This window comes from Numida meleagris, chromosome 1 (assembly GCF_002078875.1).
Source record: "Numida meleagris isolate 19003 breed g44 Domestic line chromosome 1, NumMel1.0, whole genome shotgun sequence".
NCBI classification, from domain to species: Eukaryota; Metazoa; Chordata; class Aves; order Galliformes; family Numididae; genus Numida; species Numida meleagris.
The window spans coordinates 106978529-106989455 of record NC_034409.1 but is presented as its reverse complement, the minus strand read 5'-3'; the positions used below and the strand labels follow the sequence as shown (position 1 = coordinate 106989455).

At 42.3% G+C, this 10927-nt stretch overlaps 2 protein-coding genes across 13 annotated transcripts in view; one reads left to right on the top strand and one right to left on the bottom strand.

Annotated features, from left to right (window-relative positions):
* The window catches only part of TMPRSS2 (transmembrane protease, serine 2), a 43331-nt gene that overhangs the window by 19452 nt on the left and 12952 nt on the right, over positions 1 to 10927 (top strand). The window contains exons 15-18 of one of the 7 annotated variants that reach the window (XR_002441520.1): positions 384 to 543; positions 2736 to 2777; positions 4908 to 5037; positions 6981 to 7146. Coding sequence is in view for 2 of the 7 variants with exons in the window: in XM_021406017.1 (XP_021261692.1) it covers positions 2736 to 2741 (6 nt within the window). In the remaining 5 variants the exon portion in view is untranslated. Of the gene's footprint in view, positions 1 to 383; positions 544 to 2735; positions 2778 to 4907; positions 5038 to 6980; positions 7147 to 10927 lie in introns of those variants that run through there. The other 6 variants (XR_002441526.1, XR_002441521.1, XR_002441522.1 and 3 more) reach the window with 6 other exon arrangements.
* LOC110403101 (interferon-induced GTP-binding protein Mx-like) overlaps positions 148 to 10927 on the bottom strand; it is a 28680-nt gene continuing 17900 nt past the window's right edge. For 5 of the 6 annotated variants that reach the window (XM_021405936.1, XM_021405955.1, XM_021405926.1 and 2 more), the window contains 7 exons: positions 9680 to 9758; positions 8705 to 8827; positions 6972 to 7113; positions 5909 to 6067; positions 4927 to 5003; positions 2873 to 3118; positions 495 to 1168 (listed from right to left, as the gene is read on the bottom strand). In XM_021405936.1, the coding sequence (XP_021261611.1) occupies positions 935 to 1168; positions 2873 to 3118; positions 4927 to 5003; positions 5909 to 6067; positions 6972 to 7113; positions 8705 to 8827; positions 9680 to 9758 (1060 nt within the window). In that variant the 3' untranslated portion in view covers positions 495 to 934. Of the gene's footprint in view, positions 307 to 494; positions 1169 to 2872; positions 3119 to 4926; positions 5004 to 5908; positions 6068 to 6971; positions 7114 to 8704; positions 8828 to 9679; positions 9759 to 10927 lie in introns of those variants that run through there. The other variant, XM_021405965.1, reaches the window with a different exon arrangement.

Below are 10927 nucleotides of genomic sequence, written 5' to 3'. Positions count from 1 at the left end.
CTTGCTGCATAAAGTACAGCTTTGCCCATTAAAATCTCCATATGAAAGATGTCACAGTTGTGATGCCCAGTAGCATGCTTTGCACTGGCTACCATGAAATGAAAGACAGCTTTTGGAAAGGTTCTCCTCAGCCTGTGAAGGGGGAGATGCCAGATAGCAAACCACATGCTGAGGCATCTTCTCCGTGTCCTTGTGGATTAATCTGTTATGGACAACAAAATCCAGCACTCTAGTGAATCCACCATCAGGCAGAAGTCCTGGCATCCAAAGGAAAAACACCTTAGGTTTTCTCTACAAATCAGAGAACTGAAAAAGGAGAAACATATCCTAACATCATCCTGTAGGTACACCAAGCAGCTGTAGTTAACTTTATTTCCCTTTAGGCTGGAACTATTTCAGACCCACTGTGAACACCATCTCTATCTGCTGGAATGGGACTTAACACTGACAACATGTTGTATTGCCTGCCTTGCACAAAAGGTGCTCATACAACAACCACAGCAAAATCACAAAGAGAAGCAGAGGGACCACTAGTGTTGTACAGTAAGCTTGATCTAGTTTCATGATTTGATTGTTACAGTTTTTGGGTTCTACAGCTGATGGCTCCACATCATTTGGAGGAAAAAAAAGTCACCTGCCTCAAGAGCTCAAGCTTTTTTAAAAATTATTTTAACCATGCACAGAAAACAAAGTTTATTCAATGAATTTTTGAAAGTAAGATAACATTTAATCACAACTACTGCAGTGGAGCTTTGACAAGGGTAGACAGGCTATGGAAAGTAAGACAGAACTAGACCACTAACTCATTAGAAAAAAAAGTCTAGAAACTAGTATTAAAGGTTGCTGCTAGTATTAGGCTATGGAATATTCTGCAAAGTTCCTCAATAATGCTAGAAAGCAAAAGCAGAAAAATACCTCTGAAAGATGAAGAAATCTACAGAGACTTAAAGTCTACCAGGTACTGGTAGGCTTTGTTGAGGTGATCAATTTGGCTGATTAGTAACTTCCGATGGTTAGCAACTTCATGATCTTCCTGGAGTAAATGGTTTAAGTCTTCCTTTCCTTGCAAGAGCTGCAACATTGAGATCTGCAAATAATCTCCAAAGTCATGAAGGACAGTAGACAGGATGATCAGAGGAATCTGATTGCTCAGGCGTTTACTTGCTCCCTGTAAAGAGGGGAAAAAAAAAAAGTGAAGCCTTGTTTTCCTCAAAGAAGAATAAACAGGCTATAGGTAATCTATTAACAAGTGACAGCGCGCTTTTGAAACTCTGCATGGAGTCGCTATTTAAGAAGTTGAGTGTTTCTAGGATCTAAAGGGCGCTATTAGTTCGTTTTGTTCCTAAGAAATCTAGAAGTTAAGATCTATGGGACTGTCAGCTGCAGCTTCCCCCCCCCACCTCAGTGAACTAAACCCAAGGCAGGCAATTCCCAACTCATCAAGGTTAGCAGAGAAAGATTAGAATTATTCTGTGACCAGAAGAGCACTTCAACATGAGTGTCTGGCTACAAATAACAGAGGTGCTATCTTTCTTTCTTTTTGTGGAATATGATTTGAAAATGCCAGCAGGTAGACCAAGAAGAGGCACATTTGATTTGGAGGTCCTATAGGGCTTCGGCCACTCATCTCCAGAGAAGTCTTGGGCTTTTCTGGCTTCAGATACTGCTTTAGCTCAGCAGCTGCAAATCTTTCATCTACAAGGATGGGGTCAAGCTGACAATGAAAAATGCCAAAGACTAGATACTTAGTTTTTCTTTCTAGTTTGCAGAGGTCTAGTCAAAATGGAGCAATTCAGCAGAGCTCTTACTGAGCCTATATATTCTGTTATTCTGGAGCTAAACCCTACACAGAATCTTCGCAGACCTTTCATAGTTGACATGGGTTCATGTATGCCATTTTCAAAGGCCATAGAACTTAAGAGCTTTCATCTAATTTCATCTCATGTATTTGGCCTTGCATAAGTCTCTAGGAAGTGTGATGCCCTGGCATCCGTTACAGTTGAAAAGGGTGCTTAGGGCATTAACAAACATGTACAACTATCCTTCAAGACTCTGTGGTATAGTAGAAACTGAGGCTGGAGAGAAGAAGTTCATGCAATTCTGCCTTTGTCTCTTGCTCCCTGAAAGCTTCTCAATGCAAAAACCTGAAAGAACAGCCTGAAGATTTACTTGCAGGAATGTTTCAGGAACCTTTCTATTGAAATTCAAGGTGAACCACTACCTATGTTACCGCATTAATATTAAACTTGGTGCTTACTGAGGGAGTTTATGAAACAAAGATCAAAAGCATATTCTGATACCATGCATTCTCTTTGCTGTCTTGCTCAGAAATGATCTCTTGTTAAAGTACCCCGGTTATCTCTGCTTAACTTCTGAGGTTCTTGCAATGTGGCATAGTCACTCTGATCTCTACAGAGAGCCAAATCCATTTTAACCAGACATTTGACTACTGCTCCTCCTGCTCTCCAAGTTTAGAATCCGACTGGAAGCCACTGTAACCACTTTCTGGAAACAGAATCATAGAATCCTTAGAGTCGGAAGGGATCTTTAGAAGTCATCTAGTCCAACTCCCCTGCAACGAACAGGGACATCCACAGCTAGATCAGACTGCCCAGGGCCTGATCCAGCCTCGCCTTGAAAGTCTTCAGGGATAGCAGGGGTATATGTGAGTAAAGCTCTTTTACTGGAGCAAGAGGGCTTGCCATCATCCAAATATCATTAACTTCTCATTACAGGGCTAAGGGCTCTTCTCCATCCTTTCCTCTCCCCCAGATCAGGTAAGTAACAGTCCTTACATCCCCCTAGCACTTATGCCCATAGGAGAAGCCAACCTAAGAGCATTGGTGTACGGTGTTGTAGTCTGCAAACTTACAGTGAAATAGGCCTTTGTGTGAGAAACTATTTTCTGGACAAAGCTGGGGCCTTGACTAGAAACAGGTCCAAAACTAAGCTGCTTCCTTTTTGCATCTTTGCTGATGCAAGAAGCTGCATTGGCAGCTTTAAAATCATCTGTGTAAATGTTATCCTGGCAGTACATGATTCTCTCCATTTTAAATTGAGTCTGGATGCGCTTTTTCGCAGTCGTTGCTTGTTTCTCTCTAATGCAACCAATTCTGGCCTGGAAAAGAAAAGAACAAGTTCTGAGATGCTTAGCAACATCCTTTGGGAAGGTGAGGTGGATGCAGTTTTCAACACCTCAGTGCAGCACTAGCTAATCCCAGGCTGGCCCTTAGTACATACATTGATGTTTTAGCTTCTGGTTCCTTTCTCATGAAAGAGCAGGAAAATATAGTGTTTAGTCCCTTCATTAGAAACAAGTGGGATCATGTCAAAACAAATTGAAACCTGGTGCTCCTGTCCTGAAGGAAAATCCCAAGATTGGTGGGAACAAGCAACAGCTGCCAGGGATGAGTTCAGCCTGCACTCAGTTTTTGCATGCATTTCAGCTGCATCTCCTTCTTGAAATAGGTAGTAGCAGCAGATCTGAAACAGATTTCACCTCCCACCATTCTCAAAAGCACAATTTCTTATCTGTTGTCAGCAAACCAACCCTACCTAAGCCATCACTATCTGGCATCTTTTTAAAAAGAACATGATGCTTTCTTACCTTGCTGGTGCTACCATCTGTCTGCAAGGACAATAAATTCCTCTCTATTGTCCATGAGGTCTCCTAAAATGCTAACTTAATATTCCTACACCAGAATAAAGTTTTTGTTTCCTTTCCCTCCCCCCAGAGTCTATCAGAACCCCCTCCCTTCTTCCTTCCTATAATGTGATGGAAAGTATAGCAATAATAGCAGAGTGGCACAATCCTAGGCTGCAGCAAATGAGAACAAGCCCAAGTGCAGCAGCTGTGGACACAGCATCAAAGGAAAAAAAAAACAAAAAAAAAAAAAAAAAAAACAAACTGCTCACCTTTAGAAGGCTTCTGGTAGGCAGGAACATCCAGCAAGATACCCTTACCTCCTCTGCCAACCCTTAAATGACATCTGGGAAGGGCTGGATCCTGGCTCCACCCCTTCCAGTCACTCAGGTGCATTGCATGCACCTGAGCTCCCCTGGGTTGGCCCTGCCTTCCCACCAGCAAGGTGCTCCATCACTGGTTCAGGCTGTGACTTAGCATTTCCAGTACACTTCCTCTAATTGTGTTATGCCTGAAGATGCCGCACCAATGTGCTTGGCTAAAATAGCTTATTTGCTTGCTGTTTGGTTGTACTGGGACTTTTATAGTGTTTAGCCATGCAAGTCACACAGCAAATCAGCTGTTTCACTTGCATTTGCCTATGAGTTTCTCCAAGCAGGGCCCTGTGAGTGGGTTCTGCTTCGTAGCAGGCCAGCAATGCTTCTCACCTCTTTTTCAAAGCTCTTTCCCAGAAAAGGTCTTCAAGGACATCCATGCTGTTTAACTCCACCCCAAAACCTGGACACCTCCAAACTGCAAACAGAGATCTGCCAACAATCTCAAACTGCTCATTAGCTGCTGCTCCTTTTTATCAATGGTGCGATGCCTGCTCTGGCTAACACTGGCTTGCCTTTCAGAAAGTAAAAGCACTGTGCTCCAAGGCTACCCACACGCTTACAAAACACTGCAGGACTTAAAACTGAAGTTACTTATAAGCTCTTCATGGCAGCCATACCAGGTTTTCTTTGCATTGCGTTGTGCGCGTTGAGAATGTGACCAAAATGAACGGAGAATGTATGCTTTAGATCTTGCCAACATGGCACCACAAGGCAAAGTGCATGTTCAATAGTGCCATTACAAACATGCAGTTGTTTTTAATGTCTTACTTTATAAAAATCATAGACTGTCAGGAAATCACATAGTTGCATGCAACGCGATGGAATAGGCGCCACAAGCATGGCTATATTTACAAATGTAATTCTGTTTTGCTCTTGAATTATCTCAGGTTATAGCTACTCCCTCACCTTAGCAGCTTTGTTTAAGTTGTGAAAATTTGCAAAATGCTTGTTAGCGAACTCCAAAAATTTCTCTTCAACTAGACCTAAGGGAAGAACAGACAGACAAAACAAGGTCAGGTAAGAAAATAAGGTTTTTAAGCTATTGTCGATATGAGGCCTGGGAAAACTTGCTCTCTGTGTTCATTCTGAAATAGCTGGGCATCTGTCCAGATGTAATATGCCTTTACGATCATACAAATAAATAGGAATTCATATTTCTAGGCATGAGTCACTGAAGACCCCTTACCATGTCATATATTTAATATCCCTGAGATTTCTTAGATAAAGCAATCTATGTGCTTTCAGTTTGACCAGGTGGGTCATCACTTGGCCACGTAGGCACATCTGCCTCTCATTCCCAGAGTGGCCGCTCCACGGAGAGGGGCTGGTGCCTGCAGTACAGAGCACTGACTGGCACAGATGCTGTAGTTGTTTTCTAAAGCAAACATGGCAGAGAAATGATTGTGACATACTTTTTCTTTTGGTGTTATTTATGAGATGAGTTATGTCTCCTTTCCCCCATCCCCAGTAGTCACTGTGCAATATATATACCATTATGCAAAGATCTGGCAAAGAAGTTGGATTCCCAGTTCTAGTTTGTGAATCCCATTCCCTGGGCCTGGCAATATCGACCAGCTTGGCTGGCACCAAGGAGCATTCCAGGATGCTGTTTCTTTACAGTATTATGTATTATAGTTACTTTCTAATTCCCCATTCCCAGCCACTGGGAAGTGTACTAAAAAATTCTGAAGGTCATGTGCAGAGTTTTGAGATCTCAGCTCTAGAGAAGGAATAATCCTACAGGTTGAATGGGATTCACTTCCACACTGAGGCATCCCAGCTGGAGCTCTTGCTTCATTAATGAGAACAGTGGCATGTTCAGGACACAAAATTATCAGGCACACCACTGCCACCCATGCAATGGCCTTGTGTGGCCTGTGAGACGTACAGATCACTTTGTTCAGCACCACAATAGCTGGCTTCTCCAGTTTTGCAATTTGCTCTTTTAAAAGGTCCTCAAATGTCCAGTAGCTGACAAAGCCTGGGAACTCCCGTCCACGGTACTGGTCTTCATATTTGCACACTCTATTGTGTATGACTTCTTGAACTGTAATATTAAAATAACATTGCTTTACTATTAGGTTACTTCATAAATTTCTGATTAAGAAAGAAGTCTCTTAGAAAACGCTCTTCAGTAGAACTCATCTTTAAAGCAACACAGTTACTGCAGAAGGAAGCTGGCACTCATTGCTCAGTGCCCTAATTATCTTACTCTGTTTTTTGTATTTTTTTTTCCCTCTATACAGTCATGTTGATTGGCTTGGTACACCATGAATGGGACGTAAGAAACAATGACACACACCAGTGTCTGGCTGTCTCCCTACATATATGTATTTGCCTCTGGCTGACTGTACCTCTGCAGCCTATTTATACCTATTGTTTTAGAGCCACTAGTGATGTTGACAAAGATGCGTACCAAAGACTAAAAGAACTTGTTTAAAGAGTGACTACTTGACTAGCAGATGTTGCTACGTCATCTCCAAAATCAAAAAGGGCTACTCTTTACAGGGTTATAGTTACTGTAGTCTTGGAATTGTTTCTCCCACATCTTAAACCAGAGCTGAACAGAACAAAAAAGATGAAAATCCCAAAACACTAATAACAACAACAGTTTATTTATAATATAAATATTATTTCTATTATTGTTGCTGCTGTTATTTAGAGGAATAGTTCAGAGAATCAGCAGTTAATTCTCTGCCAGAAGACAGTCTTTATTTTTTGCTTGTTTGGGAGAAGTCCACTGATCTCTCTGGAAGGACAGTAATTTGCACAAGCTGGGTCTCTGTGCCTAAGGGCCAAAGCATAACTACAACATTACAGCAGAAGAATGCTTCTAAATTCTTATTTTTCACTTTTTTGAAAACAACATATTCAGGGTGTTGTCTCTTAATTTAAAAGCTCTGGGATGGAATCTCTCAGATCAGGTGCAAGTGATGGTTTTCTATGCTTACCTTTGGCAGAGATCTCCAGGAGCATTGCTTCCCATATCTGAAACTCTCTGCGGATTTTTGTAAACAGTCTGACTTCGTTTCCAAACAAGGATTCCTTTCCATAAATTGTCTGAGAGATATCTTCATTAAACACTTTGATCAACTGTAATGAATCAAAAAAGAACACAAAAAACAATCAGTGTACTGAAGCTTTATTTCTTCAGACTAACTTGTATGTGTTAAGTAAATCTACAGTCATTAGATACTAGAGACATGACTGAAGGCATTATTTCCTTACATCTTTCATGCTCTTAGCTCTTGGTTGCTTCCCCCCAATTCTCCCCAAACAAGCACAGGTAGAAGAGAATGATTGTGATGCTCTTTCCCCATTCTCCATCCCCACCATGCAGACTCTTAGAACCATTAACTAAATCATACTTGACCAGAAGTGTATAGTCTTTGAAAGCTGATGAACCTGCATAAACTCCTCTGCTGGTTGGCCAAAATCTTACAGAAACAGATGAGATCCCCAAGAGGATAAAATCAGATGGACTTGCAAAGTATGTTTTGATATTAGGAAGGCATTTCATCTTACAAGTGCTGTAAACAATGGAAACCTCTCAAAATGCCAGGCAGGAAAGAGCGAAGGTTTTCCCTGTCTGAGATGCTTGTGACAAATCAACCATGTTGTTGAGTACTTTTGTCACATAATCACAAGAAAAATATGCTAGAATTGCTGTGGGGTCCTGTAGTTGGTAATTTTTCCAAGTGTGATGTATTCCTGACAGAGTGTTGCCTAGGTAACTTGCAAAATGGGCTCATAAGGGGAAAGTCCTGTTTAACGAATTTAATTTCCTTTTATGACAAGGTTACCCAACTAGTTGGCTGAGGGAAGCCAGCCGATGTAATCTTTTGGATTTCATCAAAGCTTTCAATCCTGTTTCTCACAGTATTCTTCTGGACAAAATGTCCAGCATATGGCAAGACAAAAACATAAGGTGATGGGTGAGCAACTCACTGATGGTTTGGGCTCAAAGGGTTATAGTGAATGGGATTACATCAGGATGGTGGCCAGTCACTAGTGGTGCTCTGCATGGCTTCATTTTAGGGCCAGTTCTATCCAATGATTTCATAAATGTGACTTGGATACACGGGTACTGAAGGCTGGACAATCACCAACCACATGAAGTTTAACAAGAGCAAGCGCTGTATTCTGCACCTGGGATGGGGCAGTCCTGGATATATGTACAAAGTGGGGGAGGAGAAGCAGGAGAGCAGTCCCGTGGAAAGGAACCTGGGGGTTCTGGCTAATGGTAAGCTGTACCTGAGTCAGCAGTGTGCCCTGGAGCCAAAGGGACAACTGTACCCAGGGGGCACCAGGCCCAGCACTGCTCTGCTCTCTGGTGACAGCGACAGGACCCAAGGGAACGGCATGGAGCTGCGTCGGGAGAGGGGCAGCTGGGGGTTAGGGAAAGGGTCTGCACCAGAGGGCAGTGGGCATGGCCCCGAGTGCCGGCGTTCAAGGAGTGTTTTGACAATGCTCTCAGACATAGGGTCTGAATTTCAGGTGGTGCTGTGTGGAGCCAGAAGCTGGACTTGGCGATCCTTGTGGGTCTCTTCCAACTTGGGATATCCTGTGATTCTATGAAGACCCCTCAGTGACAGATCCCAGAAGCTTCCTGGTCGATCCTGTTACCTTGCTTTCTTTAGAAGGGTCTGCTCGGCTCTGTAACTGAACCAATATTGATACTTACTCCTGCGAGGAAAATCACCTTCTCACTGTCAGTTTTGGGTGTGCCTTCTGTGTATTTTTGTAGTTCCTGCATTGATTGTTGCAGTGCATCATGTATTTGGTTCTCTATAGTAGGCAAAGTTTTCTGGAGGGTAGACAGAAAAGAAGGACCCTTAGGCAGGCTGAACACATCTGGTTTTGGAATGAAACAAAAAATCACTCCAGGAGCAACTGGAATAACACCACAGGGGAAATATGGAGAGAAGCTCCCTGAGATGCTGGGATTGACTGAGATGCTCACTGCCAGTAGGCAGAAGAGCTGCAGTCTAGGGCAAGGCTTCACGTACAGTGTGCCAAAAAGTGTCTCATGGCAGTTCATGATGTAGGGAGTATGCTGATCCCTCCATTCCTAGCAAATACATGATTGAACTCAGCTGTTTGGTTGCTTTTTTTTTATTCATTTAAGTTCATATAAATACAGATTTTTTTTCCTCCTTCAGGTCACTGTACTTTAGTATTTTCTCTTCATGGAGTAGTGTATTATTTATATATATATTTGTATAAAATAATAAAAATAATATATTACTCTAATGAAATAATTAGCTCTTACTTGAGATTTTTGAAGACATTTTCAGTTGATAGAAATTATGTTTTAGAAAGCTAATAGCAGTAACTTGTTACTCAGCCTATCAACACTATTCACAAACAAAAAGGAGCACCATGGCTGCTCTTGAAAAGGCAGGGGTTATGAGTCACAAGCAGATGAAATATGTTGTCTATTGTCAGTCCTCCATTTAAGGGCAAATCTGAGGACAGATCACCGTTTTCCTTCCCTCTAACTCTCATCTCTATTTGTCCTTGGATAGTTTCAGGTTAAAGGATAAGCCTTACATATGCATAAAAAGAAAAAAAAAATGCTGAAAGGGAGAAGGGTAGGATTTTTTTTTTCTGATAGTAACTGATACAAATTTCTTAGCATGACATTTCCATTACTTACAATAATGTGTCCCACAAGTTCATTTGTAAGCTTATTTGCCAGATGAGGGATAGTAGCCTTATTTTCATCCAGAAGAATGCTGAAAATAAACAAACAAACAAAAAAACACCAAAAAACCTGCTATGTTATTTCTGCTTGTGGGAAGTATGCCAATTCAAAACACTTTTCACCTATTATTCTACATGTAATGACTGATTTACCGCTAAGTCACCTTCTGGGGAAACGTATGTCTTCAGCGCAGACAGTGTTTTCTTCTGCTGAGTTTCATGGTGTTTTCCAGTGAATAGAAATACTTCAGTGCTTAACTGGAAGGGCTCATGTGCTTACCTTGTCTTCTTTAAGACTATTCTGGTCTTCTGAGGATAATTGCTTTCAGAATCATAGAATCATCTGGGTTAGAAAAGACTTTCAAGATTATCAAGACCAACTGTAAACCTGCCTACCAACTTCCATCACTACACCAAGTCCCTTAGTGCAACATCCACATGTGACTTAAATTCCTCCAGTGATGGGGAATCATCCACTTCCCTGGGCAGTTCTCTCCAGTGCTTGACCAAAATCTCTTCCTAATATTTAATCTAAACCTCCCCTGGTACAACGTGAGGCCATTTTCCTAACATCCTATCACTTGTCACCCAAGAAAAGAGACCAGTCCTCTCCTCCTTGCTGCAACCTCCTTTCAAGGCAGTTGTAGAGAATGATGAGATCTTCCCTCAGCCTCCTTCAGATTAGATAACATCAATTCCCTCAGCCTCTCATCATAACACTTGCTTTCTAGTCCCTTTACCAGCAAGCTTTGTTGCTCTTACAGAATCATAGAATGGTTTGGGTTGGAAGGGACCTTTAAGATCATCTAGTTCCAGCCTCCCTGCTATAGGCAGGGACACCTCCCTCTAGACCAGGTTGCTCAAAGCCCCATCCAGCCTGGCCTTGAATGCTTCCAGGGAGGGGGCATCCACAACCTCTTCCAGTTTAAAGCCATTTCCCCTCATCCTGTTGCTACATGTCCATCAAAAAAGTCCCTCCCGAGATTTCCTGTAGGCCCCCTTCAAGTACTGGAAGGTCGCTATAAGGTCTTCTTGGAGCCTTCTCTTCTCCAAGCTGAAGAGCCCCAGCTCTTTCAGCCTGCCCCTGTAGGGGAGGTGCTCCAGCCCTCTGATCATCTTTGTGGCCCTCCTCTGGACCTGTATCAACAGCTCCATGTCCTTCTTGTGTTGGGAGCTGCAGAAGTGGATGCAGTACTGTAGG